Source organism: Drosophila arizonae, chromosome 4 (assembly GCF_054131065.1).
Source record: "Drosophila arizonae isolate 15081-1271.41 chromosome 4, UAZ_ARI_1.0, whole genome shotgun sequence".
In the NCBI taxonomy this organism is placed as follows: Eukaryota; Metazoa; Arthropoda; class Insecta; order Diptera; family Drosophilidae; genus Drosophila; species Drosophila arizonae.
In genome coordinates, this window is record NC_142924.1 from 12,747,245 (window position 1) to 12,774,973 (window position 27,729).

General features: G+C 44.4%; 1 protein-coding gene across 3 annotated transcripts; it reads left to right on the top strand.

Moving 5' to 3' along the window:
- The first annotated feature begins 2,430 nt into the window (after positions 1 to 2,430).
- LOC108614599 (uncharacterized) lies at positions 2,431 to 27,729 on the top strand. 3 transcript variants are annotated; one of them, XM_089466634.1, is made up of 5 exons: positions 2,431 to 3,952; positions 21,728 to 22,119; positions 23,732 to 24,339; positions 24,477 to 24,605; positions 24,705 to 27,729. In XM_089466634.1, the coding sequence occupies exons 3-5, from the start codon at positions 23,895 to 23,897 to the stop codon at positions 25,286 to 25,288; spliced, it is 1,158 nt and encodes a 385-aa protein (XP_089322760.1). In that variant the 5' UTR covers positions 2,431 to 3,952; positions 21,728 to 22,119; positions 23,732 to 23,894; the 3' UTR covers positions 25,289 to 27,729. The 3 variants fall into 3 exon arrangements, with proteins under 3 accessions (XP_089322760.1, XP_089322761.1, XP_017864280.1); XM_089466635.1 differs by lacking the exon at positions 21,728 to 22,119 and having other exon boundaries at positions 2,431 to 2,829; positions 2,985 to 3,952; XM_018008791.2 differs by lacking the exon at positions 21,728 to 22,119.

A 27,729-nucleotide genomic window follows, 5' to 3' on the forward strand; every position in this document is an offset into this window, starting at 1 on the left:
ATATTGTTGAAATCAGTGTAAAGTGATTTATTTTATTTTTTTAATATACTTCTTCAGAACTTTGGGAAACCGGTAAAAGTTATTATTACGTTACCTCTAATTATTATTTGTTTTTATTTTTTATTTTATTTATAGCCATTGGTCATCAATATATTGGCTAAGACATCTTTAATTAGTATAACCTAAGAAAAAAGGCAGAAGAAAATATAATAAATATCTATGGAACAATATTTTTCTATATATATTTTATAGTAAACAACTTGTTGATATGTAAAAAAATATATAAATAAATATTGAATACATAATTTTAATAATATAAAACATGTAGGTAAATGTAATTATTTTTTATATGGATTATATAGATTTCATATTATATATTTCATATATATTTTTTATTATATATTATTATATTATTATTATATATTATTTCACGAATATATTATTTTTAAATTTTTTTATTTAAATTTATTTTTTTTAATTTTATTTTAATTATAAAAAAGTTCTTTGTGCTCCCATAAGAATTATCTCTTCAATTTTATTATTAAATCTGATTTTCAGCTCATATCACAATGCCTTGCCCCAGTGTGCCCGCTTAGAATCAAGCAGCTGCCTAGATGCGGATGCTTGGGGCAGCCGCTGCTGCTCGTTTGGGCTACTACTGCGGCTGCCGCTGCTGTGGTTGTGGCTGCCGCTGCTGTGGTTGTGGCTGCCGCTGCTGCTGCTGTGGAGGCATTATTAATGATAAATGTGGCTTGCACTCATGATAAATACAGAGAATCGTTGAAAGGTATAAATCAATAATAGAGAAGTTTGTTTTGCTGTTAGGCGCAGGATGGAGCCGTGATTTGGCCAGCCACAAGGCAGCCGCCAGACAGCCGGACAGACAGACAGACAATGAGTATGCCAAAACATAATTCAACTCAAACAGTTGAGGAGTGGAGTGGTCCATTGACTAATTAAACGTGGCAATTACACGAGAATCGAACAGAGACATAAAAGCGATGAGGCGATTATCAATAACAATTAGCCGACGCCTGCGACAAGCTGCCAGCAGTGGCGTCCAGTTGCCTGTCCAATCGATGTTCGTCCCGTGCATTTGAATGCACGAGTTACGCATCCATCAAATGTCAATTGTTTGTCTTTGGGTGCTGCTCCACCTTCTCGCAGCTCTGCTGGGGCAGGGAGTGGGGCGCGCTTTGCCATTTCTCATAAATCATTCGAAGGCTCTGGCGGGCATTCGAGAATGTCTACGTCGACGTCGACGTCTTGTGGCTGTCAGATGTAGCTGAGCTCAGGAGCAGGAGCAGGAGCAGGCGGAGCAGCAGGAACTGCAATTGCTTTGATGCCCATCCATGGCATTGAACTTGTCTAGCGCTGAGTGTCAGCCGGTTTGTCCAACTCCGTCGCAGTTGCCATGCAACGCCATCGAAAGTATTTGAGTTAGTGCCTGAGCATTGCAGAGCACAGTGAGAGAGAGAGAGAGAGAGAGAGAGAGAGAGAGAGAGTGAGAGACGCGTTTCTATATCTGATATATAATGAAAACGCAGTCAGCTTTAACTACATCGCTCTTAAATGGGAATTAGTTCAACTTTGTGCACTTAATTTAGCCGTTGCTGTTGAGGACTTTTTAATGGAGTCGTTTATGCATTTATAAGCCTGCAACTTAATGCACCTTAATGCCCCACCTTTGGCCACAACGCTCGCCTGCAGTTTGAGCACCGCCAACTATCAACTTTGCACATTAGACCAGATGAAACGAAACGAGCTCTTCGCATTGAATATTCTATGGCGGGCCAGCTGAGAGAGTCGGCAAACTTTGCATAGCAGCGAGCAGGTGCACTCCAGCTGGCAACTCCCGGTGGACGCCTACGCGACTCGCCAGACTTGCCCACTTGCCCATAGAGTCATAGTCAGCTGAGTCATGCTGCCCAGCCTTTGTTCTTGACCAAGCCAATGACCTACAAGGATTCGTTATTTGCATTCCTTCGTCTGCATCTCTCTTCAGATTCATTTCAATTTGGCCGAAAGTTCATTGCAGCTCACTTTCTTCTGGAGGCCAAAAGAATTGCGACCCACATAAATCATTCACAATTAGACGCGGCAGCAACTGCAGTGGCAGCAGCAGCAGCAGCGGCAGCGGCAGCCTCAGCGGTCACGGCTCTAACACCTGACCGAGTTGCCGCCAGTTGCTCGTCCGATTGGACTCACTCACACACACACACACACACCTACACACACACCAACGAAGCGCTCAAAGAAATGCTCAAAGCAGGCGAACGAACGAACGAACGAACGAACGAACGGCTGTTTGAGTGTTTCATTGCCGAAACGTTCCGCCGGTGCTTGCAACATGTTCGAGTTGGATGTTGGCGGTTGGCCACAGAGGCCTACAGCTAGATATAGCCAAGGTATCTCCATTGAGTGGCCGGCCAAGTGATGCGTCGACGCCGCAGTCGCGGCTCGAACTCGCAACTTGTTCTGTTCACTCTGAATCGTCGAGGCGTGCGGTACTGAAAGCCGGACAATATAACACGAATTAAGGCAATTCCTATAACCGGTTCGGAACGTAGCGACCCACAACAGCGGCGCGCGTACGCTAAACAACAATAACAACAACAGCAACATAAATAAATAAATCGAAAAGTAAATAACAACAACAACTGCGATTAGCTTTATATTTCAAGCCATTCAAGTGCTTCGGTTTCAGTGTATCTGTGTGTGAGTGTGCTTAAATAAATACCCTGTAAATCCTCTCAAATCATTGGTGATCCATAGCGATCTCAGTGGCAGTGCGTGTGTCTGTGTGCCGAAATTCGCGTTAATTGAGCTGTAAGTGCTGATTTGTTGTACAAATTTGCATCGCTTGCAACGAGCCAAGTTGCAAAGCTGCAAAGCTGCAAGGCTGGCTGGTTGGCAAACGTTGAAAGGCCGCATAAACAAATCTGGCTGCGCGTCTTGGTTCACTGATTTAATGCCACAAACAGATTGCAGATTGTAGCTGTAACCACCGTCGCCGACGCAGCTGCCCCGCCCCCCTTCTCTATATATCTCTCTCTCCCTCTCTCGTTGGTCTGCTCCCCAAGCCCCACAGCAGGCGCGCCCCTTCTATCCTGCTTGCAACATTGCAACCTGCTTGGAAGCTTGTTTCTGCGGAAGAGCCGCAGCCACCGAGCCAGAGCGCCAGGTGAGGAGCGACTCGCAGAGTCAGATCCGGCAAAAAAAAAAAAAAAAAAATTACAAAAAAGAAAAAAAAAAAAAAAAAACAACAGCCGACGAAGACGTCGTCCAAACATTTTGCCATTGAGCAAAAGAATTTCTTTAAAACAACAACAACTGCAACAACAACAACAACAACGCGCAAAGATTTACAACGCGGACCAAGCAAAAAGTGTAAAGCAAGCAAAGCAGCAAAAAATTAGCGCATACTGGAAGTGCATCTATATATGTGTATGCAGGTGTATGTGCATGCCTGTGTGTGTGTGCGAGTGTGCGAGTGTCTTTGCCAAGTGCTGGCAAAAAAGTTGTTTAACTAACCAAAAGAAAAAGTTTGAAAAGTGTCAACCTAAGCGGCGCGGCCAATAACCTAACGACAACCACAACAACCACAACAACAACAACAACAGCAACTAGAAACAACCAACAACGGCAACAACAACAGCAGAAAGAAGAAGACGATTTTGTGCTAAGCATGCAATGGCGACCCCTTGTACGGGCCAGGCTGCGGTTTAATTACCGTTATCCTTGCAAACACTAAGCCAAGTCTTGGGATTACGTGTACAACAAGTACGAAAGAAAGAAAGGACGAATCAACAACGCGTCAGCAGGTGAACATTCCAATTGGTAAAATAAACAAAACAAAAAAACACACGGGGCAAAACAGTCTAATTGGCCAAGTCGGACAGGCAACAGCAACAGCAAAAGCAACAACAACAACTACGGGAGCAACAACTAGGTAAGTTTTATAGACTTGCTGCAAGTACTGTTATTAAAAGTGCAGCCAAGTTTCTAGCAGGCACTAGTTATACCAAGGGGGCTCTATAAATAGATTAAAGAGGTAATTGAGCGTATTATTGCAGTGAGAGATTCACTGGAAGTTTGTAAATGGATGTGAGTTTGCTTATATGCAGATTTACCATCAGACTAGTTTGATATCAAAAACTTAAGTTGGATGTAGAATGGCATTGGTATAGGCAGTATTATATGTATTGAAATATGAATACATAGGGAGATATGATAGTTAAATATGAAATAGTGTAATATTCACTTGTAGAATTCTCAGTATTCATATTTGGATCAAGATTTATATAATTAATTATTATATATAGGTAAAAGTTACTTCATTTCCACATAAAGCCTCTATCCTAATCATATAATTCATATCATATAATTCATGTCTCAAAGATAATTAACATCCTCAAATCCCTCATGGCTCAACATTATTAGCCCTTATTATGCCACGCCCCTTCTCGATTTAAACACCTTCATCTTCACTTATATTCCTGGCTTAATTTCTTTTTAAAGAGTTTCCATCAAACTCTCCACAGGATGCCAAAGCGTACAAAGAGTACATTGAGTGAGAGAGTGAGGGAGAGAGGAAGGGCAAGTGTGAGGGAGAGGGCTACATTGTTGTATCTCAATCAATTCGCTGTCAGAGGCAGGCAGGCAGCCAGGCAGTGAGGCAGCGGGGCAGCGGGGCAGGCTGCCTTCATAACTAGGCGCTAAGTTGCAGCTAGACATTTGCCTACCACAATTCGTTGCACGCTCCCATTAGGGCTCGGAGATGGATCACGGATCGATGCAATGCATTTAGCGTAACATTTGCGATTATGCACAGCAATAAGCAAACGAGCATCAGTTGGGGCTTGTTAGAGAGACGAAAGCGAGTTCGCTCAGCTCTCAGCTTTGATCTTTTGTTCTATGTTTCAGTTTGGCAGATGCTGTGGGGCTGCATCTGTTGTATCTGCGTGGCGGCAGATGAAAGGCTGACTCGCTGACTGGCTGACTGTCTCACTGTCTCACTGTCTGACTCGACTGGTCTGGCGAAGCTTTGACTGTGGCATTTCAAAGCCAATTCCAGGGAAGTCCACTTCAAAACTAGAAAGAGACACAAGACACAAGAGACAACAGACAACTGAGACAAGAGACGAGCCGAGCCGAGACGAGACGAGACCTATCGACTCGTTATATGTCCATATGTTGCACTTGGACTTGGACCATTCAGTCTGACAGGGCGATGCGCCCAAAAGGGCAAATGCAGACAACTTGGCTGGGCTTACGGTCTGTCCCAACTATCTGTCCGTCTCTCTGTCTCTATCTCTCAATTCCATTAGACAGTCCATGTGTCTGTGTGTCTCTGTGAAAAGTGAATTTATGTTGCCCGGCTGCAACAATTGATGCTGAAAAATGATGGCAATGACAAAGTGATTACGCTTAGAAAGCGGCTGGAAAATTGGGGAACCCAAACACAAGTGCGCGAGCAATCAAAGCTCAAGTTGAAAGGGAGATACCCCAAACAAATTCAATTCTCGATTTCTCGAATTCTCAATTCTTAATTCTCAATTGAAACTGAAGAGGGAGAGAGAGAGAGAGAGAGAGAGAGAGAGAGAGAGAGAGAGAGAGAGAGAGAGAGAGAGAGAGAGAGAGAGAGGGAGAAATGCGGCCTAAGCGGACAAAAGCAGGCGCATCATTAATCATTAAGTTGTTGTTTTTACAAACGCACCTCAAATATACATATAGGTGCACATATATATATGTACATATATATTTACCGACTATATCAACTGTAGTTACCTAAATCGAGGCAAAGGCTGAAGGTTCTCAACTGGCGCACGTTCTTGATTCTTGATTTGAATCTCATTCTGCGGCAGTATTTGGCTTTTGTAAATTGCTCATCGTCATGCTTTTATGATTTGGTATTTTAGTGTTTTGGTATTTTTTCATCATCTGCTTCTTCTTCTTCCTTGTTGTATACACACACACACACACACTCTTGTTATTATTGTTGTTTTTGTTGTTGTTGTTCTTTCTGTTGTACAGCATTCGATGCGCCCAACTTGATAAGCAAGAGCAACGCGCTCTGCAGCTTGGCTGAGTTATTGTTATACCTTTTATTTATGTGTGTGCGCGTGTAAGAGTGTGTGTGAGTGTGTGTGTGTGTGTAGGTGTGTCCAAAGCCCAGCCCCTAGCCCGGGCCACCAAAAAACTTTTGTTGTTGTTGTTGTTGTGCGAGTGGCAGAGCGATATCAAAATGTAAAATGTCTCGCATAACAAAGTTTTTGGTTTAAGCATTTGACTAAAGCATGACAGTTATTGAATACCCTACACAGCCAGCCCGTCGGAGTTGCCCCTTTGAAATATGAGCCGCGGCAGGAGAGTTACAGAAGAAGAGTTAGAGCTAGAGCAACAGCTTGAGAAGCAGAGGCATTTTGATATATTAAGAGAAAGAAGAAAAAAGAAAACTCTTTAACTAGTCTCAGCTTTGCTTAAATCTAATTATTGTGCTTAAATCTCATTTCGTTTATTTTGTTATTCAATTTGATATTTTCCTTCATATTTAAAGCTCAAGTCTTATTATCCTTCTGGAAGGGTATTAAATTTATAAGCCGTCGACACAGCAACTGCAGCTCATCAAAATTTTTATTGTAGTTACATCAAATTGAAGAACAACTCCAGCTCCCCCTCTCCCTCTCACTCTTTCTGTCTCTCTCTCTCTTTGTCTGTCTGTCTGCATGAAACAAAATACAATAATTTCACTTGGCGTACAGTTTATTATATAATTTTTGTCCCTTTTTGACTTTTATCTTACGTTTATTATGCCCCATGGAATTTGCGGATTTCCAAGGGCTACAAGCTCCTGCTCCTGCTCCTGCTGATGCTGCTTCTGCTCCTGCTGGAGGTCAATGCCTCTTACCGCCAAGATGCGGTAAGACATAGCGCATACCCCGCCTCCATCAGTGCCTAGAGTTGTAATAACTTTTGCCCAAGTTTTGTTGTACATTTTGTTAGCCCTGTGGATTCTGCGAACCACCCTCCCCTGGCCCTCGTAGCGCCCCACACTGCTAAAGTGCTAAAATACTTTGACGCATTCTTTGCACTTCTTTCCCGGAGCAGCTGTCCAAATGCCAAACTGTGAATACACACCTACACACAAGCACAAGCCAACCACCCACCTACACACACATACACACACACACACACGCTCTGTTGGCCAACCCTCAGCGAAGCTGAAGCTGAAGAAAAAAACGTTGACTTGTAATAATCATAATCGTAAATTTGCAAAAAGCTGGCCGAGCTGCGTCCTTATACTGCGCGCAAGGTCCTTTGGGGCCATTTAGCATTCGGATGAAACTGAAGATGCTGCGCCCGGCCGTTCGTGTGGGTGTGTGGTTGCGTGGGTGTGGGGTGTGGGGGCGTTCTTTTGTGGGCGTGTGCCACGTTGTAGGCGTCATCATCATCATTTCGGTGCCTCCTACGGCTTTCTTGTTTGCCGCATAACAAGTGCGTAGAGCCGCGCCCATTCCGCCTCATCGAAATACTTAGCCAACGCCATTAAAAATCGCCCGGCAGTCAGACAGACAGACAGACAGACAAGTTGAAAATTTCATAGTAAATTCTGTTTCGCTGCTCTGCAAACGATTCTAAGAAATTCGGTCTGTGGCTCGGCTTACCAGCTGAATTGAGTTTTTGTTAATAAGTTAAATAAATAATTTTTGCTCTAGTCGGGGCCAGCAGCAGCTGCTCGGGCTGCTCGAGCTGCTCCGCTCGAAGCGAATCATTTTGGCATCAGAATTTGTGGCTTAAAACGTTTCGGTTTATATTAAAACTGTTGCAGTGGCTGCTGTGTCTCCTATACATATCCTATACATACATATATTTTGTTTTCTCTACAATGTTTGCTTTGGCTAAAAATTAATTCTTACTCCCGCAAAGCTTTGCCGGCATATGGCACGAGGCGTTTAAAAAGTTTCCCAAACTTCATTTGGAAGTTTTATTACCAGGCAAGGGGCGGGACTTGATGGGCTAGCAGTAGCTGGTAGAGCTCTCCACTCTGCACTCTCCACGCATTTTTGCTCACTGAAATTTGCTCTATTAAAATGCCAAGGCGGCGTTATGGCTTCGCCTTGCTCAGCTTGGCGAAAAGGCTTCAGCGTGCAGCAGATGCCACTATCAATGCAGGTTGCTGCTCCTGCTGCCGCCCCCCTTTTGCTGTTGCCTGCCAGTTTTTCCTCCTTTCTGTTCAAACATGGCCTTATCCTGCCTGGCTCCCTGGCTCTCTGTCTCTCTGGCTGTCTGGCTGTCTGTCGGCTTAGCAGTTATGTTCCGCAGCAGCTGCAGCTGCAGCATCCTCGTTGTCTCTGGCTAAGTCTTAGTTATGCGAGGCACTGGCATTTATCTTGTGATAATAGTTAGTTGTGCGTTGCGCACAGTGGCGCCAGCGAAAGGGGTTCGGGCTGGCGAATGCTCTCTTTAACATGAACTTGCGCTAATACGACATATAATGAGCTATGTCTATCATCGCATGCGGATCCCCCTTGACTACGTTCCTGCTCCTGCTGCATATTGGAGCATATGCTGCATTGCTCTGCCCGGCAGTGGCGCTATTTTCTTTCTTTTCCCTGGCACATTATGCATCCGCAGCGAGTCACACACAATGTGGCAGCCACCCAGCTCCTGCCCCCTGCCCCCTTCCCTAAGCTACAATTCCAATCTTTGTTCCAGACGTTCGCCTGCTGCTGCAACTCTTTTGGCTAAAATGTTTATCTATCTAACTGTAAGCAGTATAAACGCTGGCACACACACACACACACTCACACACACAACAACAACAATATATGGATCTGTTTTAAGTACAAATAGTGTGCTCGAAGCTCTGGCAACGTTCTGTTTGAAATACTTTTGAGGTTTTCCTCCGTACGGCGAGACACACGCGCCAACTGCTATTGTTAAAGTTTAAGGCCGTGCTCGGTGCGCCGGTGCCGGGGGAGGCGTGGCTCTGGCAAATTTCATGAAAATTGTCCACAGTCAGGAAAGTTTACGTCTTCTACTACTTCTTTTTTTTTTTGTTAGTTTTCCTTAGTTGCTCAGACGAAAGCGTTATTTTATTGAATTCGTTTTTTTTTTCTTGACAAAATTGTTGGCACAAAGTTTTCCATTTCATTTTCCATTCTTGTCCATTTGCTTGTCTTCCGCCTTCTCGTCTCCCTCTCTCTCTCTCTTTTGTCTCTCTCTCATTTACTTTGTTGCTGCCTGTGGCAAGTTTTTAAGAACTTGTTAGTTTTTTTTTTTATTTTTTTGTTGGTTTCGGGTAGATTTTCCACCTTGCCCCTTTTTCTGCACTTTTTTGTTGCATTAGGTGGCTGTTGAGGCGTAAAGTTCAATGGCGGGTTAAATGGACTTAATACAGGAACTTTTAGAACTTTTCTCTGCTCTGCTCTCTTTTTTTATTATTATTATTATTTCGTTATTGTTGCCTGTGCTAAACGAAACTTCTGGCATTGATCGTTCGTCCGTTCGACAACAAAGTGAAAGTTTTTGTTGAGCAGCTAAAAGGAGATTGACATTTTTGTTCCTGTTCTCTGCCTCGCTCGGCCAAAAAGGATAACATGCATGCGTTTCATGTTGCCCACAGAGTTGGCTCTCTGATTTTTAAAAAACTCCCTTTTTGTGTGCAAAAACGAGATTATATGGAAAGAACACGCTGAAGTGTAATTAAATAAATATTAAAAATTTATTTTTAGCGTTTTTTTTTTTTATAGTAGCTCATTGGTCTATCCTTTTCTCTCTCTCAACTAAATATTTGTTAAATTTATGTAAACTTCCCTTTTCGATATGCCCTAAACACACTTTGCATGTCCTGCTTCACTCCACTTCACTTACAATTTATTTAAAAATTCATTATATATATATACTTTTTTTTTTACCTGTCCAGCTCAGCTTCCCTTTGCATTTTTTTGCCACCACCAAAATTTTCAAACCTTTAACACATTTTGCAAGTCATTCAGTAAACAACAAAGGCATAAAAAAGTGCAAAACGTTCAGCGCGTGTCTAAAAATTAGTTTCCCTCACGACAGGCCCTAGTGGACACCTACTCCGACTCCTGCTCCTCTCAGACGCCTCCGCTGCCAACGTGTTCGCTTACAAAACTTGGCAGCAAAGAAATTTGTAGCCAGTTATGCAAAAAAGGCCAAAGAGAGTGAGAGACAGAGAGAGAGGGGGGAAAAATATATAAAAATATAAAATAAAGAAAAAAGTGAAGCAAACTGCGGCCCGTGTCAACTTTTTATGCTTTTGCCCAAAGGACATGGCAGCAGTTTTTTCGAATGCGGAGAGTGCAGTGGTGTGAGGGGACGGGTGATTGGGGGAGGCACTAGGCGACAAGTTGTTAAGTAAGCAGCGACAACTCAAATAAAGGGCCGTTGGAGGGCTGTCTGTCGGGCGCCGAAAATGTCTGCTGCCTCTTCTTTCTTTTTTTTTTGTTTGTTTTTTTTTTTTTTTTTTTTTGGCATAGTTTGTGGAGCGTAAAAAGTTGTGTGTGAGAAAAAAAAGTAGAGACGAGAGAGATGAAAACACAAACAGGGCGGAGGTGTGAAAAGGTGCCTATTTGGCTGGACAAAAGACCAAAGCTCTGTGAGTATTTGCAGCTCTTTTCCGCTGAGATTTTTCTTGTTCGCTTTTTGTTTTATGACAATGCAAACAAAACAACAGACGAGTGAGAAAAGCAAGCGCCTCAGCAGCAGCAGCCGCAGTGCGAGAGAATTGCCATCGCCGAAGAAGAAACTGCGGAATGTCATTGTATATGCATATTAAAATTTGCTTATGCCAAAGGCAGGCGACGGCGGCGGCAGCTGGTGCAGGAGTCGGACTCGGAGCCGGAGGAAGTGGAATTGAGCTGAAGCTGAGCTGAGCCGAGCTGAACTGAGACGAGCCGAGTCGAGCCGAGCTGAGCTGAGCTGAGTGGAGGGCTGCTGTTGTGCTTGTGTCTGTCTCTCTACCTGCAGCTTGTCTTAGGCGGCTTTTGTTTGGTTTCCGCTTCACACTTCACTTAAACAGCAGAGGGATGGCCATGAGGCGGGTGGGGGGATGTGGGTATGGGGCAGAGCAGCTATTGCTGCGGTTTATGTGACATGCGGGCGACGCGACACTCGCTGGCAGGTGAGTGGCAAGGCAGGCCAAGGCGTGGCAGGCACAGAAGTCATACAACAGACGCAATAACAACAACAACAACAACAACAACAACAGCAATACAAAAGCCACAGACAACAACAACAAGAACAGCAGCTTGTCATACAAAACGGCTGGCGACAATCAATGGAATTTATATGGCCCGGTCGAGCGGCAGAAAGACCGCGAGGCACTCGCAGAACCAAACTCGCACTCGAATCCAGAGCCAGAAACAGAAATTGAGCCTGAGTCCAAAAAAAAAGTAAGAAGCGAAACCCGCAACCCTCAGCTAACATTTCGCCAAGAGTGTGTATCACTGTGTATGTGTGTGTGCGTGCGTGCGTGTGTGTGTTTGTACTTAAACATTTTTAACGCCATTTGATGCCTTTTCACACATCGAGGGAAGCGAAAAACAAACAGACAAACTCAAGAAACACTTAGTCTGACAGCCCCTTCGACGTTTCCTATCTCCTCGTCTTGTGTGTGCGTGTGTGTGTGTTGGTATCCTTGAGTTAATTCCTGCACACACTCACATTTGATCCTGCCAGCAAGTCGCTTAATGCTTTCTGTGGTTTTGTGTTTACATTAAACGGAATAGCAAAAACCCAAAAATCCAAGTCCAAACTAAGGCAAGCCGCACCCCCTGCCTCTGGCCCGGCCTCTGCCCCTGCCTCGGCCCCTGCCACAGACCGAGCTACTGTATTGAATTTCACGCATCATTTGCCAAAGGCTGCTTTTTGGCTTTGCCAGTCCTGCCCCAGCTCCAGCTTGGTCTCCGACTCCGACTCCAACTCCGATTCGGACCTGCCAGCGTGTCCTATGGCATGGTTAAAACTTTGCGACTTTGCGGCTTAGGCGCTGGGGCCCCAAAACTGCTTGTTTAAAATTAAAACAAATAGACACACGTCTGCGTGTGTGTGTGCGTGTGTGTCGAGGAGGCGGGGCTGTGGCTAGGTGTTGGCATTTAATTTCAGACAGGTGCAAACTGTGAAAGGCGAGAGGGGAGTGGGAGGAAATGCTATATGCTTTGCATATTTGGAAATTCGTTTAGGGTTCCGAATTTGCGGTTGCCAAAAATAATGTGGAAATGCTTGGGAAATGCGCCAGGCCATATATAACGTAGCGAGGCTGAATTGCGAATCAGGTGTGCTGCCAGCTGCCAGCAAATGGAATAGTCGTAAAAAAGTGTTGAGCAAAGTTAAGTTAAGTTATAAAGGAGTGCAGATAAAGTTTAGGGCATCACTAATCGTATATGCTCCGGATGAGTCGTAAAGAAGTATTTCAATAAAGTTTTTATAAGCACTGACAACAGTTATGATGCTGGGTGACTGATGCGAATTACAGGGTATATCTTAAGGGTGCCTTAGGGTATCTGCTATGAGTTATTATTGCTAATGAGTATAAGAAATGGAAGCAGCTATGAGGTAGAGTGGCTGATGTAGCTCCAGTGCAGCCCTGCAAAGCGAAGAGACGTAAGGAAGTATGAAGTGCGCAGTCATGCTCAGCTTAAGTGTATAGGGTATCTGCTAGGCAACTCTAGTAGATGTGTTCTGCTCTTAGGGTATCTACTAGTCCTATATCACTCTATTGTGATTTTTTTTTTTTTGTCCCTGTAACAAACCCCAAAAACCACAAACGAACATTTTGTAATTAACGTAAAGCAAAGAGACGCAGATATATATAATAAACAGACTACATACATACACATGCATATACATATATATAGTTGTTGGCCATTTGTTGGTTTTTGTCTGCCGAACTTTTCCGATGCTGATTAATGTAGATTGCCAGCCAAATGTGTGCACGTTAGCATTAAAAATTGTTCAACTTTTATTAGACCAATTAAATTGCGGTTGCACGTGAGCAAAGAAGAATCGTTTTTATATATAAAGCATACATACACAAAACATATATATGTATACCTGTCTTTTTTTCGTAAATTCATTTGGTATTTAATGTGCTGTAATTTTCGGCCAACAATGGGACAATCCGTGTAAGTGTGGAGCTATTAAGACATGAGGATATTTTGTTCGGCCAAACTAGAGTAAGGGCGGGGGGGCGTGGCAGCGGGTGCTGCTCAACTAATTAGCCATCATCATCAGCGGCGGCGTCTCTGCTCTACACACTTTCCATTAGACACAGAAACAGTTAACTGCAGTCGGTTGCTGGCCTGGTCAACTCTAACCACAGGTACACGATGATCAGGCCGCGGCCAGGTGAGACAGGTGAGGCAGTGCGGGGCGCTAGTAACTAAATTAGCGGCTGGCCAGAGCAACAAATACTTGACGTGGAGATTGTATACGTTTTTCTTTTCCTTTTTGTTTTTTGGTTCTTTCATTGTTCTTGTTCTTGTTCATTTTTGAGTTCTTTTCTCTCTTTCCTCTAACTGCTATTTGTTTCCGAATGCAACCACAAATTATTGAGCCGCCGAGTGTTTTAGTGGTTGGCTTTTTGGTGGCTCTTCGCTTGGGCTCCCTTTCCAGTTGCACTCGGCTGGCTAATACAGACATCTTTTCGGTTCCAGAGAGTGGCGCACTTTTAGATAAAAGGTTTTTCATGTCGTCTCCATTTCAAATTCATTCTCATGGCCAGCCTGCAAAAAGCATCTAACAGTCGACACAGCGCAGAGACTCTGGCAGTAGCCGTGGTTCTTGTTGTTGTTGTTATTGTTGGAGTAGTCATAGTAGTAGCTCTTTCTCCTAACGCTCTCGTCACTCGTGAAAACTTTTAGTGGAAACCGTTGGACAGCAAATTATGCATGCAATGTGCTGGATGGAGAGATGAAGAGAGAGTGAGAGAGAGAGAAGGAACTCTTAAAAGCCCACAGCTTATTAATGTTTGTCCAAAATTTAAGTGTCTGGCTGGCTGGCTGGCATTTGCCCTCGCCCCGAACGAGCTACCTAGGCATTTAGTTTTTTTTTTTTCCCCCTTCTTTATGTGATTTAAGTTGGCTAAAATGATTTCGGCTGTCATTAATTTAAGCAAACCCAACGTCAAAAGCGAGTTATTAGCGTGCGGGTCGCCCAAACACGTTTCCACTGCCAGTTGTTAGCTGTGTTCATCGTCTTCAGCTCGAGCGGAGTTCGCGACGGCGACAGAATCGCTGCAGGCGTTTGCCGCCTTATTGCTGCTATCTGAGCTGTCCAGCGCTATCCGCTGTCCGCTGTCCGCTGTCTACTGAAGAAGCTCTTAAACGTGACGCCGACTGCCGAAATGACAACAAATTAGACAGTTAATGTTAACAATCTTTTATGATATTTACATTTCGGGAAAATTGTTTATGTTGATTCATCATCAGCAGACGACAGGAATGTGTGTGTGTGTGTGTGTGTATGCGTGTGAGAGAGACGGAGAGCGGGAGAATTTTCGAAAGTTATGAAGCATTTAAGAGTTGCTTTTTCTTTAATGCTAATAAACTATATTATGGGAAAACTTTGAACTGGCTAACAGCTCTCTCTCTCTCTCTCCCTCTTCCTCCCTCTTTATATCGCTTAAGACTTCTCTGGTTAATCTATCAATTCCCATGAATTCTGCAAGTAAGCTTCAAGTATTTGCCCTCGATTTATCTATTGCTATTTCCATTACTTTGTTTGCTTCGCTATTTGCGCCGTTATTTAATGTATCATTTTTTGTTCATCTGCTCTGCTCTGCCCTGCTCAGTTTTGGCCACTTTAAAGTGGAGCGTTGGCTTGGCCATCAATCATTTTAGCCGGAAAATAGTCCAACGCGCTTAGCTTTAGCCGCTCAGCTGTCGACTCGAATGCGTATCAGCCGTATCACATGGCTGTCTGTCCGCCTGCCCGCCTGCCACGCCCCCACAACATGTCAACAATACAAATGATGGGCGCGTTTGTGTAGTGGGGGGCGTGGCATAGCAGCAGGAGCAGCAGCAACACCAGCTAACTGTAATAGAGATAAATTCGCGTCATTTTTTGTCGCTGTTGTGATAAAAAAAAAAAGAAGAAGAAGAAAGAGCGAGCGCAGCCCGTGTGGAGTTTGGGGACTCGACTGGCTGCTCCCTGCTGTCTGCTCCCCTCTCAGTGCTCAATCAGCGCACCACCGAGAATGTCATTTGGCGGCCACTTTAATGATGCGCTGACACAAGGTGTTTGGCAACAGCTGCTGCGCATCAGCAGGAGGCGGCTGGGCCATCATCTAGGTCTGGCGTGGCATCAGCGTGCCGGCCTGGCCATGGCCATCAAACGTTTGCTCCACTGCGCACCACCAGCATCCAGTGCAATCCACCCGCTACGTGCGATTATTATCATCAATTTTCTGGCGAGCAGTTGACTGATGATTGTGCTGCTCTCAATTGTCGTTGTTGTTGTTGTTGTTGTTGTTGTTGCGGGTGGCAACACAACAATGTAGATAAGAGCTAAACAACTCCAAAGCCAACTTCAACTTGGACTACAATTTCAACTCCCAAAGTCCAACTGACGCGACTCGAAAGCGTTAAAACGAACTCAAGTGGAAAACAATCTAATTTGCTAAAATTCCTTCCGCTTAAGCTTAGCTCCTGTCTCCAGCCTCCTGTCTCCAGCCTCCAGTCTCCTGTCTCCAGTCTCAAGTCGTCAGTCGCCAGTCGCCTGTCCTCTCTCCTCAATCCCATCCCGCCCTGCTTTATAGATATTTGTCTCTTCCATCCTCTGGCTTGTATTGCCTGGCCTGGCCTTGCTCTGCCTTCTCAACTCAATTAAAGTTGATGGCAATTTTCCTCATCGTCATCATCTTTGTTGTTGCTATTGCTGCTGCTGCTTCTCTTGTTGTTGTTGTTGTTGTTGTTGACGTTTTCTTAGCCAATATTGTTGACTGCTTTGGGTTTATTTAGTTGGCTTTTGCTTGTTTTACGAGCTTAAAAAGCGCTTGCACAGACCAAGTAAATATATTTATATAAATTTATTTGCCTATAATTTAATTGAAGTCAGTCGACTGAAGTTTTTATGGCCTTTGAATGAGATTCTATGGCCGCATGACAAATGGACCAGGCCCAATTGGCTTTAAGAACTTTCCTTAGCTGGCCAATAATTATTAACTTTAACTAGAAATTACTTTTGATCGTCAGTTGAATATGACTTCAAGTTAAGTCAGAAGTCTCTCGGCTTATATTCAGGTACTATATTCATAGGAGACATTTTGATTTTCACATGCTCTCTTGAGCAGCTAATTAGATCTCTGGAGTTGAAAGCATTTGCTTGTATTGCTGGCCATTCGCTTGGCTTAAACACGCTTGGCCAATTTCTCTATTAGTCGACGGCGTGTTTGACCTTTTGGCAATTTGGCTGCTGAACCCAGGAAAAAGCAGGACGCGCGTTAATCTATTGTTTTGGTAGGCAAGCAGGCAGCACGATGACATAGCGCCGTGTGGCCTCACCCTCCTTCCCACCCTCTGCATGCCCTGTGACCTCCTATTATCACTGTTTTTTTCGCTCTCTCTCTCTCTCTCTCTCTCTGTCTCTCTCTCTTTCTTCTGCCTGACATAACAAAATACACGAACACCGCTTGATATATAGTTATGTACACATGTGGGCCTTAAATTGTATTTGGACTGCTTTTTGGGCAGTCGGCCATTAATGTCATGGAAAAATATTTTGCTTGCGATTGGAAATTGTTTGTCTTTTGTCTTTCGGGCTCGGCCCAGCTTGACATTGTGTTATCCTTGCTGACCCCTGACCAGTTGACCAGCTAACCAGTTGACCAGTTGACCAGTGGTCGGTGGTCAGTTCTTTGGTCTCTCTGGTTTATGAGTTCACGCTCTCGTTGATATATGAGGCATTTGCATGTGCTATAAATTATGCTCGGCCGAGCTTGGCTTTTGCTCATTTAATATTCATAAATTTAGACTTGTGCCATGCAAAAAAAAAACAACAAAAAGAAAGAAAACAAATGAGTGTGTGTGTATGTGTGTGTGTGAGTGTGTTGGTGTTATATGGCAGACTAATTTCGACTGCAAGATTGTCATTTGTTTCCACACACACACGCACACTCACACATACACACACACACTCCCCCTACTTTAATCCACATAAGCCGCCCCCTCCGCCCCCCCGCGGGTCTGACTGCTTGCTAATTGTTTTATGTGCCAAGATTTGTGTCGACTGTCGTGTTGACTACAGGAGGGATGGGTGGAGGTGGTTACGCCTTGGACGCCCTAAACATGTTTGCCTGCCAGCCACGCCCACGCCCATGGTTTGGGCAGATAGCCTTGTTTTCACTTGCTTTTCGATTAGAGCTGCTGCGTAGCAGGCTCTCTGCTAACAACGTGGAATTAATTCGTTTTATGTTTCCTGTTCCAATAGCTGCGAATGTATTTATGTATCTGTATCTTATGGATGCTGCTGCTGCTGCGGCTGCTGCTGCTGATGGCGGTGCTGCTGGCTGCTGCTGCTTACGCCTACATATTGATTTTCGTATTTATCTTACGCTTTCTGCTGCTTTTCATTACTTTGCGCTGATGATTTCTATTGGCTTTGGACCTTTGCAGAGGCCCTGGACCCGAATCCGATTCTGAATCCGAATCCGAATCCTGCTGCCCGCGACTCTGTGAGCATCCAGCGCCTGCAGCGCTGCCTTTGCGCGTGGCTCTTCCTGTCTCTGTCCCTCTCACTCTGTCTCTCTGTGTCTGTCTACCTATTTCTCTCTCATTCTTTGCACATCCATTTACGCTTGGCCTCTTCCCAGCCATTGTGCAAGAAAAATGATTGCAAGCAAAGTGCCTAGGCAAAAGGTGAGCCCCGGCGAGCACCTGAAGCAGAGCTATAGAGCTCTCTATAGCTATCGTGCCCTTGCCAGCTCCGGCTCCGGCTCCGGCTCCATCTCGGTCTTTGTGCTCGCTGCGTGTGTGGCCCGCGGCTGCCTGGCAAATCTATCAACTGCTGCTCCTGCCACACTGCCTCGCCCTACAGCTGGCTGCCTTATTGAGTTTTGTGCGCCAGCAAATTGCATTAGACACTGGGGAAAGTCTCTGGCAAGCTTTAAGAAGCAGCAGCTCTAGCAGCTTTGAGTATGGCTTCAACAGCTGCAAGTCGCAATTCGATTTTCGACAAAAATAAAACTTGTCATAAATATGTATATAAAGTACAAAACGTAGTAAAAAAAAATTTAAATAAATAAAACAAAAAACTTCAAGTGGTTTCGTTTGCTGAAAGACATTTCTAGAAAAACTGAAATCTCCCTCCATGTCCCGTCCTAGCTGTGGCTCAACAAGTGTAGCTCGTCTCTCTGCGACTGCCTGGCATCCTTTTTCACTCATCAAAGGGCGAACAACAAAGCGCGAGCAGCGTAGCGCTTGTAACTCGATCACCCACTTCTACAGGGCTCTATGAGCATCTTCAACTCGATTTCGAAATTTCAAGACCTCAACTCCAAATCCTTTTCAAGCGCTGCTACCCCGCAGCACTGCCTGAGCAGTTGAGCTGTGTGTGAACCTGAGGCATTAATGTCTTATTGACAGCCAAGGATTAGAATGAAGCCAAGTGGCTGTCTGTCCGTCTGTCTGTCAGTCAGACTGCCTGCCTGCCTGTCTGCCGTCTTCTCTCCCCAGCTCGCTTGTCGTTTGTGTGTTTGAAAAGGGATTATAAAGCGATTTGTTTGTTGAAAATTATGAATCTGAGAACACAGGCAGCCAGCTCAAGCAGCTCCCACACGCTCTGTGTTTGTGTGCGTGTGCGTATGTGTGCGAGGGTGTGTGTCCCAAGACTTGACGAAATATGGTTGGAAGCCAGCCTTAAGTTGGCTGCATTCCTTATCCACATTTGATGAATTTTTGACTTAAGCTGCAGCTTATGAAAATTGATTTCAATTTACAATGGAGCTAGTTATAAAAGTAAAACTCTCCCAAGTAGTAGCTTAAGTCATCCAATCACATTTGATCAGGTTGGCTGGGAAAAGCATTTCTTTTCAGTTTCCCCCCAATCAAATGGAATTGCAATCTTATCTCAGTTTAGTCCAAACTAGACTTTCTTCCTCTTCTCTTTTCTTTGAACCAAGTAACATTTTGATTACTTTATTAGGCTTCCCTTCCGACAATGTCTGGCTTAGAGCCTAGTTAAGTCGCTTATCTAATCTGAGCCCTCAGCTCTGGGTCGCCCGATTCATTGCCTCGTCATGTGGCAGTGATCAAGTGGCCTGATCTTTTGCTTCATTAGGTTCGTTTATCAATGTTATGCATATGTTGAAAATGCTTACACGCTTCGATCGGATTGAACGATCTGTAGATGGGCTGTGCGACAACCATAAATAACCAAATTTCGTTGGCCCTTCATTGATTTGAATTGGAATTGGAATTGGAATCGGAATTTGAATTTGAATTGGCAATAAAACGCTGAGTTTATCAGTTGTCGAAGTGGTGCCGCCATGGAGACGATTTCTTTTTCCAGTCTATCCGCTGGCTGGGTCCAACTTGTTATACAACTCTATTAGTTTTTCATGCCCAGCCACAGCTGCATACAAATCAACTAATTTGCTTTGGAAATGCCACGCGAGTCGGTGCAGCAGCAGCAACTACTTGAGGCAGTTCCTTGATTTCGTTTCAAGACCTTTCTCTCTCGCTCTCTCTTGCAGCATTCCCCCCTCTCTCTAGGTCTTGCTAATAACTAATGTAAATCTATTTTTCTGGTCGAGTTTGGCTCGACTTGGCTTTTATCGCTTTGGCATTTGAATAGATTTTTCAATTTTCAGCTGCATTCGTATCCGAAAGCTTAAATCCACTTGTCATTGTCTGTGGATTTGACTGTTTGTCATGTCTCGCTCTCTCCCTCCCATTCGCTCTCTCTCTCTCTCTCTCTCTCTCTCTCTCACTATCATCAGCCTCAATGTCATGGAATGCTATTATATTTTTGCTAGTTAACTCAATTACTTTGACGCTAAAGCTCTGCCATTACACAGTAGAGTGGTGCAGACCTTTTACTCGAGCTTTTGGTCTAGTCATCAGGCATGACAGGCCGAGAGTCTCTATTTCCCAGTTGCTTCATTATTAGTGCAAATTATGGCTGCCCAGCTCCCATAACCTACAGCAACAGCAACAGCAACAGCAACAGCAACAACAACAACAACTGTCTGTCCTTTTTGCTGGCCTGTGTTGTTTTATTCCCTGGGAATTCCAGTAGATGACTTGCCCGCAGACCAGAAACTCAAGTCCTGTGAAAAAATACACAACTCAGCCGAATAACGAAAGCCGAAAGAAGCAAAGGCGAAATTCCAGGCACGTTTCACTGCTGAAACATGAACATCCTTCGACGATGCTTTAAAATGCCAGACAAACTGACAGCAAGCGAAATCAAATTTGATTGTGGGCGTCAGGCTATCTATTCCCCTCCCTCGTCCCACCTCCCTTCCACCTCTTCACTCCACCCACTCTGCGCTCTGGAATCCTGTGCCCACGCATCCTTAGCTGGAATTTCGTGTTGATGGTCGCAAATTTGGCGCTTCATTATGTAATATTATCCGATGGCTCTGGTTTACGCTAGGCACTCGTGGGAAAATGCATAAATACCCAAATTAATTCAGTCTGCTGCGGCTAACCAATATTTTGATTTGCCAAAAAACTGAGCTAAAAACAGTCAAATATAAACATTAACAGACCATTTCAGGTCGTCAACTCTTATCGTATGCATATTTTGTTTGTTTATTTTTAACACGCCTGAACTCGATGATTTGTTCAGGGCTTTGTTCACAAACTTTTGTTGTTGCTTAACTTTCACAAGATTTTGGCTACGGTTTAGAAAAGAAAACTTTCAACTTTTCGAGATGTCTATTGAGTAGACATCAATACAATGGTGGATATTTATGTGTGTATATTGTCTATAGAATTCGATTTGCTGTTGTCTCTTTAATTGGCTCTCAGGCTGTTTCAATTGATTGGCCTTGTAGGCATTTTTCCGCTAATTTTATTGTTGAGCTCGGCCCTTCAATGCAAATAGAAGCAGTTATGATTATTTTTGTTCCATTTCGCAATTCGCCGTTCGCCGTTCGCAGTTAATTCTCTGTATTAAATGAAAAGCCAACTCGTATTGTAAACATTTGGCAATCGCCCCCGCCCGAGTGTTTATGTAGTTATTTTCTGGCATGTTGGCATAGTTATAAGGGGGCCGAATGTGCGTGTGTGTGGGTGTGTGGGTGTGAGTGTGTGTGCTGCGTCGCTTGGCTTCATATCGTATTAAATTTCAATATGTATGGCCCCATTTATATTTACGCACAGGGCAAATAAAAATATGTGGAATATATGTATAAGCGAAAATAATGTTCAAACATTTGCACTAATTAAAAAGCTGTATGTGAGTGTGTGTGTGTGTGTGTGTATGTTTAAATACGAATACAAATACAATATTCAGCGCGTACGCAGCGAGGCGGGGCAATCGTAGGACATGTGTAATTGCTTTTCTGCCAACAACAATGAAACGCATATTTGTTGTGCACGTGCGTGTGTGTGTGTGTGTGTGTGTATTTGTATTATTGTTGTGTATTGTCATATGTACTGTTACATTGTATTATTATTTCTCTTTTTCTGTGTTGTTTGGTGGTGGTGGGCGTTGTGCCGGCTCCATTCAATTGGCAAACATTGGCTGGCAGCCGGTTTAGCCCGCCTGAGGCACGAATCCGCCAAAACGATTGAAACTGAAGACGTTTTGGACATTGGACGACGCCCACGCACTTGACAGCAACCAGGCAACCAGGCAACCAGGCAACTGGCAGCTGGGGCAACCGAGGCAACTGGCAGCTGACAGCTGTCGCAACATTGCCCAAGTCAAAGCCACTCGACAGCGACTGCCATCAAAGACAAATCAAACCAACGACTGCAGAGTGGAGAGATTCACGTGACTTTACAATTTATCTGAGGCATGCAGCGAAATGAATTTATTAATAGCCGAGCTGCATGAGCCAGCCAGCAGAAGAAGAAGAAGAAGAAGAAGAAGAAGAGTAACTGCCACCCACACGGCCGACTGGGAGTAAACAGCAGCCAGGTACTTCAAGCTGTCACTGTGTGCGTGTGTGTGTGTGTGAGTGTGTTCATTCATTCAAAAAGATTCGCATTTCGTATTCGTTTGCGTGCGGCGAAATTCTCTTTCTTTCCCGGCGTCAATTTATGCGCATCACGTTTTCTCATTTTCGAGAATGACTAAATATCGCTTACTCCACTCCACTCCACTCCAGTCCACTCGATTCCGCCACCGGCTGCACCACCTCGGCCCACATTTGGCCTTTTCGGAGTTCGGATGCAGTTGCAGCCGTTGGCACAAATATTATTTAACCATTTGCCACGTGAAAACTTTTGCAGTTTCTCTCTCTCTCTCTATATATATATGTAACTACATCTATTGCTATAGTTACACAGTTATCTCAACTATATAGGAGTATGAGTGTGTGTGCGACGAGGCGTGGCAAGTGCAGCAGTAACTTTTTTTTTTTTGGTTTTCGGTATTTTCTGTTGGTAGCAGAGACCTCACCTGGAGCTGCATTTTTCATTTGGCGTTGAAGTTCGGCGACTGTTCAGACTGCTAATGCCAGAAACGTGCCGAATGCTTCAGCGACTGGCTCTCACCCAGACAGAGGCGTCGCTGCCGAAAGGGGCGCATCACGGGCATCATTGAAGCGAGTGCTGAAACTTGACTTGATAAAGCTGCAAATGATGAGTCCAAATTTGTCTTTAAATCTGGAAAATCTCTAAATATTAAAGCCAACTTTAAAGGAGATATTTTTCTCACAAACTAAAAGTATCCCACGATGTTGTTGCATCACACTTACACCTGCTGATTAGCTTAGTTAGCAATGGCTTCTGAAATACCTGCTACTAGAGCTTGCCCGTCCGGCTAAGCCACTGGCAGGGAATGTAAGTGCAGCACTTGTCGCTTGCAAATTAGTGTTAATTTATCATGATTATTGTTTCACAACGAATCGCAAATTGAGTTCGCTTAGTCAAGTGATGGCAACAGCAGCGTCAGAGTCCTGTCCCTTCAGTTCCCCCCACCCAATCAGTCCTTTTGTGTTTTTTAATAAAGCAAATTCGAGCAGACCATTCAGTAGAAGAATAGCAGCAACTGTAACTAATGCTGTCTTCCAGACTGATATCAAACTGTCAAGCTGTCAATTCTCGTTAGCAGCGATTGCCATATGGATGATGTGGGGAGCTGTGTAGCGCACTCGGCGCCGTAAGAGCTGTATCGAGTGCTGTTCAAAAATTCAATTTCCAGCTGAAAAGATACAACGATAGCAGCATGAGTTGTGAGATGGGGAACTGGGGGCTCTCAGCTGCTGTAGAGCTGCACGTGTATCTGAACGTATCTTCCGGAGTGGGCATGGTCGGAGCTGTGGCAAACAAATTGGAAATAGGTAGAAAACAGTCATTGAAAAACGATTGCTGACGTGGCTCTGGCAGGTGATGCATGACGCCAGCGTCGGCTCTAGCCAAGGCTGGGCAGGATTAGCGCACGAGCAATGGCTGAGCTTAGGCTGAGCCGAAACATATGAGAAATGTGAAAGCCTTCATATTGACAGCACAATTAAGACTTTAATTGGCTCGACTAACATGGACTTATCTCTCTCTCCCCTCTCTCCCCCTCTCTCTCTCTCTTGCAGGAGCTGCAGTGAAGCCGACGCAAACCCGTTCAAAATGTGCAATAGACAACTGCAGTAGACAGAGGCGATAACTGGCAACAGCGCAGTCAAAGGATTGGCAAGAGCAAGCATCAGGAGTCGGCTAACTCCCCTTACGACAGTCCCCCACCCACCCGCACACAGTATGCCATCAATTGCCAACATCAGTGTCAGCTCGACATCGCCAACAATGGTCGGCTTCCTGCCTGGCAACGATGCCCGCCTTAGTTACATTGTAAATCAAGTTGCGTCCGCATCCGCATCCACATCCGCCGCATCCGTCGCATCGCCCGCCCTGCCCACGTTCAGTCCGCCGCGCATTGAGAGCTTGGTGGCCAGCTCGGCGGAGGATTTGGGCGGCTTTGGGGATGTGACGTTCGACATCTTCGATGACGATGACGATTTGTTTGGCTCGCCGATGGCCTTCGATGCCAGCGAGCAGGGCCTGTGGAACGGACGCTTTGTGCCGCCGCCCCCGCGGCCGCCCTTCTTCGTCGACGAGCCCGTGCTGAGCGATGGCCTAACCACATGTGATTTATGCTCCTGGGCCATGCCCACCAAGAGCACGTTCATGTTCGAGGGCACGATAGGTGAGTCAACTCTGCCTCTCCCACTCCCACTCTCTCCCTTTCTCTGCCTCTCTCTCTCTCTCTCTCTCTCGCTCTCTCTCTGTCAATTGGCAACAATATTTTCTAACCGGATATCCTTGCTTGTTCCGCTCTTGCAGAGAAGGCCACCGAACTGGGCTGGCCACTGACGCTGATCATAGTGTCGGTTCTATCGGCGCTATTGGGCGCCATCATCATGATTGCCGTGGTGCGTTGCCGGCGCAAAAAGTCGTCCAATAATCGCAATGGTGAGTATTGAGCCAACCGGCAGTAGCTGGCGGCGGCAGCTGTTGCTCCAACTGTTGCCACAGTCTTGTGCATCTGTGCCCCCATCTCTCTTGTTGCAGACACGCACGTGCAGTGGTGGTCGCGCAACAAGCGCGCCCACAGCAATGGCGCTGGCACGGGCAGCAGTGCCGGTGCCCCAATAGCCGGCAGCAGCGCCCACAACAACAACAATCATCTGAGACGCAGCAATATTTATACAGCACACCCGGCGGACAGCATACGCGGGCTGCATCCGCTGCCGCTGCCGATGTCGATGCCCATGCCGCTGCCGCTGCCCATGCCGCCCACGCTGGCGGCCACAGCTGCACCGATGCTGGCCGTGTCGCCATCGGTGGCAGGCAGCGCGCCGCCAAGCCAACAGCAGCAGCAGCAGCCACACTATTTCCATCCATATCACCATCATCATCATCATCATCATCAGCAACAGCAGCAGCAGCAGCAGCAGGCGCCCCTGCCGCCGCATTACCCGCATGACTGCGAGGAGGACGCGGCATACGAGGAGCCCGAGTACCATCAGCCACAACAGTTGCACACTAGCTCCAATTCCATGTCGTCGGTCGCGTCATCGCCAGCATCCACCGAAGCCGAAGTCGAGGCCGTCAGCCACTGGCCACAGGCCGGCACCATGGTGGTCGCCAGCTGAGAGCTGGCCGAGAGCTGCGCCTGGGCGCGTCAGCGTCGGCGCAGCCTCAGCAGCGACTGGATCTGGCAGTGACATGTTGCACGGCAACATGCTGCAGCAACACGGCCACTGGCATCGGCATCGGCACTGGCAACACGGGCTGCTTAAAATGCGGCACACAAATTCTGGTGCAGATCATAAAAAGGATTACACGTAACATTTTGTGAAGTTTATTTTGTTTTCTTGCTTGAAGCCGGCAAACCAGTCCATAAGCAGCTAAGGATTCACTTCAGTGTCTGACTGACAGCCACTGTGTGTATTGGTGCACATGTGTGTGTGTGTGTGTGAGTGTCTATGTCTCCAATTGGGAAAACCGAAACGAATTTAGTGTCACTTCCACTTCCGTTGTGCAAACTATCGGAGCAGCCAGCAAAACCAAAAAACCGACGTCCAGACAGAGGAGGTAGAGCTGGTATCCTACAGGAGAGAGAGACAGACAGACAGACAGAGTGAGTGTGAGAGTGGGAGTGAGGGAGAGGTATGGCTTACTCTTGCTCTGGCTGATGGCGGGTTATGTGGCAGCATGCTCTTTACATGCCTTGCACGTTTTATCCTTTATTGCCGTTCGGCATTAGTACAGGGATTTTGTCAGATTAAAGCAAATAAAGGGCGTGCTTTTTGTTTTCAGCTTTTTGCAACTGGCAACTGGCAACTGGCAACTGCTGTGTCGATGATGCCACAAGTTTAAATCGTTGTTACAGCGTGTGTGTGTGTGCATTTCAAATACCATATGTGAGCGAGTCTGAGTATGAGTGAGAGACAGACTTTATCGAGACTATGTGAACTTTGTAGAATAGCTAGCTAGAGTACTATATATATGTCCGGGCAATGTTAATCTAACTATATATCAGTTAACTATATATGAGAGAGGATTACAAACATTTTGATTTCACTGCGATGTTGTCCTGTTTAGGCACAGGGTATTTATGAGTCGTTCAATGCAATTGAAATGATACAACTGCTGTTTCACCCATGCCCCCATCTACATAGATATTTTCGTTTAAAGCTTTTGTCAATGCATGTGTGTGTGTGTGTGTGCTAACTGGTATCTCTGCTTGTATGGCACTGTGTTTGCTGGCTTGTTCTCGGCTGCAAATGGCACAAAACTTTGTGGCTTTTCACTTCATTCCTCTTGTTTTGTGATTACAAAAGCAAATAGTTTATATATATATAGATAGATGTATGTGTGTATTGCCATAGCAAAAGACCGAAGAACGACAGAGTGAGAGAGATAGAGAGAGTGGTGTATAAAACCTAAGCTCAAAAACGAAAGCTTTGCAAATATTGGCAGCATTTTGTGTGGGCCATCCTTACTTTTGGGCATTTAATGTCTTTATGAAAGCCAAATGTCTAAATGCGCCCAGCAAGTTTCTGTCAACCTATTATAATCTCTTAAAGTATTTGTAATAATCCCAGGAACATTTAACATTTGCAGTTGCATTCAATAAAGCCTAATACAAAATTCATGTCATGCATATCAAATAAGCTTAAACTACAACAACTACAACAAAAGTACTTAAAACAACAAACAAACAATGTAAATACACTGTAAATATATAAATACATATATATATGTATACTATATGTACTTATTTTGCAATTCTGCAATTTTTGCTCCAATTAGCAATTAATTCAATGCGAAAAGTTTCTTCAACTTGAGAATAAATAATTTATGTAGAGCATTGTATTAATGCAAAAGGCAAACGGAACATTCCTCTTAAAAGTTCAAGTTATTGTTTTGTTTACAAAATATCAACAACAACAAAAACAACAACAACCAAAGACTAGTCATTTAAGTCAAATTGTTGCTATGTACAAACTATTTAGAATTATATGAAAAACAGCCTAAAACTATGAAAAAATAATAATAATAATAATAATAAAATTATAAATTACTCGTAATAATTCGATTTAATCTTTTGCTTAATTTAAATGCAATTTCGCATTAGTTTTAGAAACAAAAAGAAAACAAAAACAAAAAACACATCTGCAATATTGTATTTTAAATATTTATTCATTAAATGCACTTTTCACTGCATAACAATAAAAATCATAATAATAATTATAATAATTATAATGTTAACTAGTATCCATAATGGGATGACACAGACAGACAGACAGGCAGACAGACATCCAGTTTCATAAATAGCAAGCGAGCCAATTCAACTACTAAATGCAACTCGAAATGTTCCAATTTAGCATACATATAGCCTAACTAATTATCTGGACAAATGGACAAATTGTAAACACAAAATCCAAAACAAAAACGATTCATTTCAATAAATTGTGCAGAAATTATTCAGCAAATTAAAAACACACAAAAAAAAAAGGAAAAAAATTACAAAAAAATCATAAAACAAATAAAATAAAATTTCAAATAAAATAAATGAAATAAACACAAA

Excerpts from the sequence above, each read along its gene's own strand:
- LOC108614599 (XM_089466634.1), top strand. The coding sequence starts at position 23,895 with ATGCCATCAATTGCCAACATCAGTGTCAGCTCGACATCGCCAACAATG. Across the intron at positions 24,340-24,476 it reads CATGTTCGAGGGCACGATAG|AGAAGGCCACCGAACTGGGC; the intron begins GTGAGTCAACTC and ends CCGCTCTTGCAG. Across the intron at positions 24,606-24,704 it reads GTCGTCCAATAATCGCAATG|ACACGCACGTGCAGTGGTGG; the intron begins GTGAGTATTGAG and ends CTCTTGTTGCAG.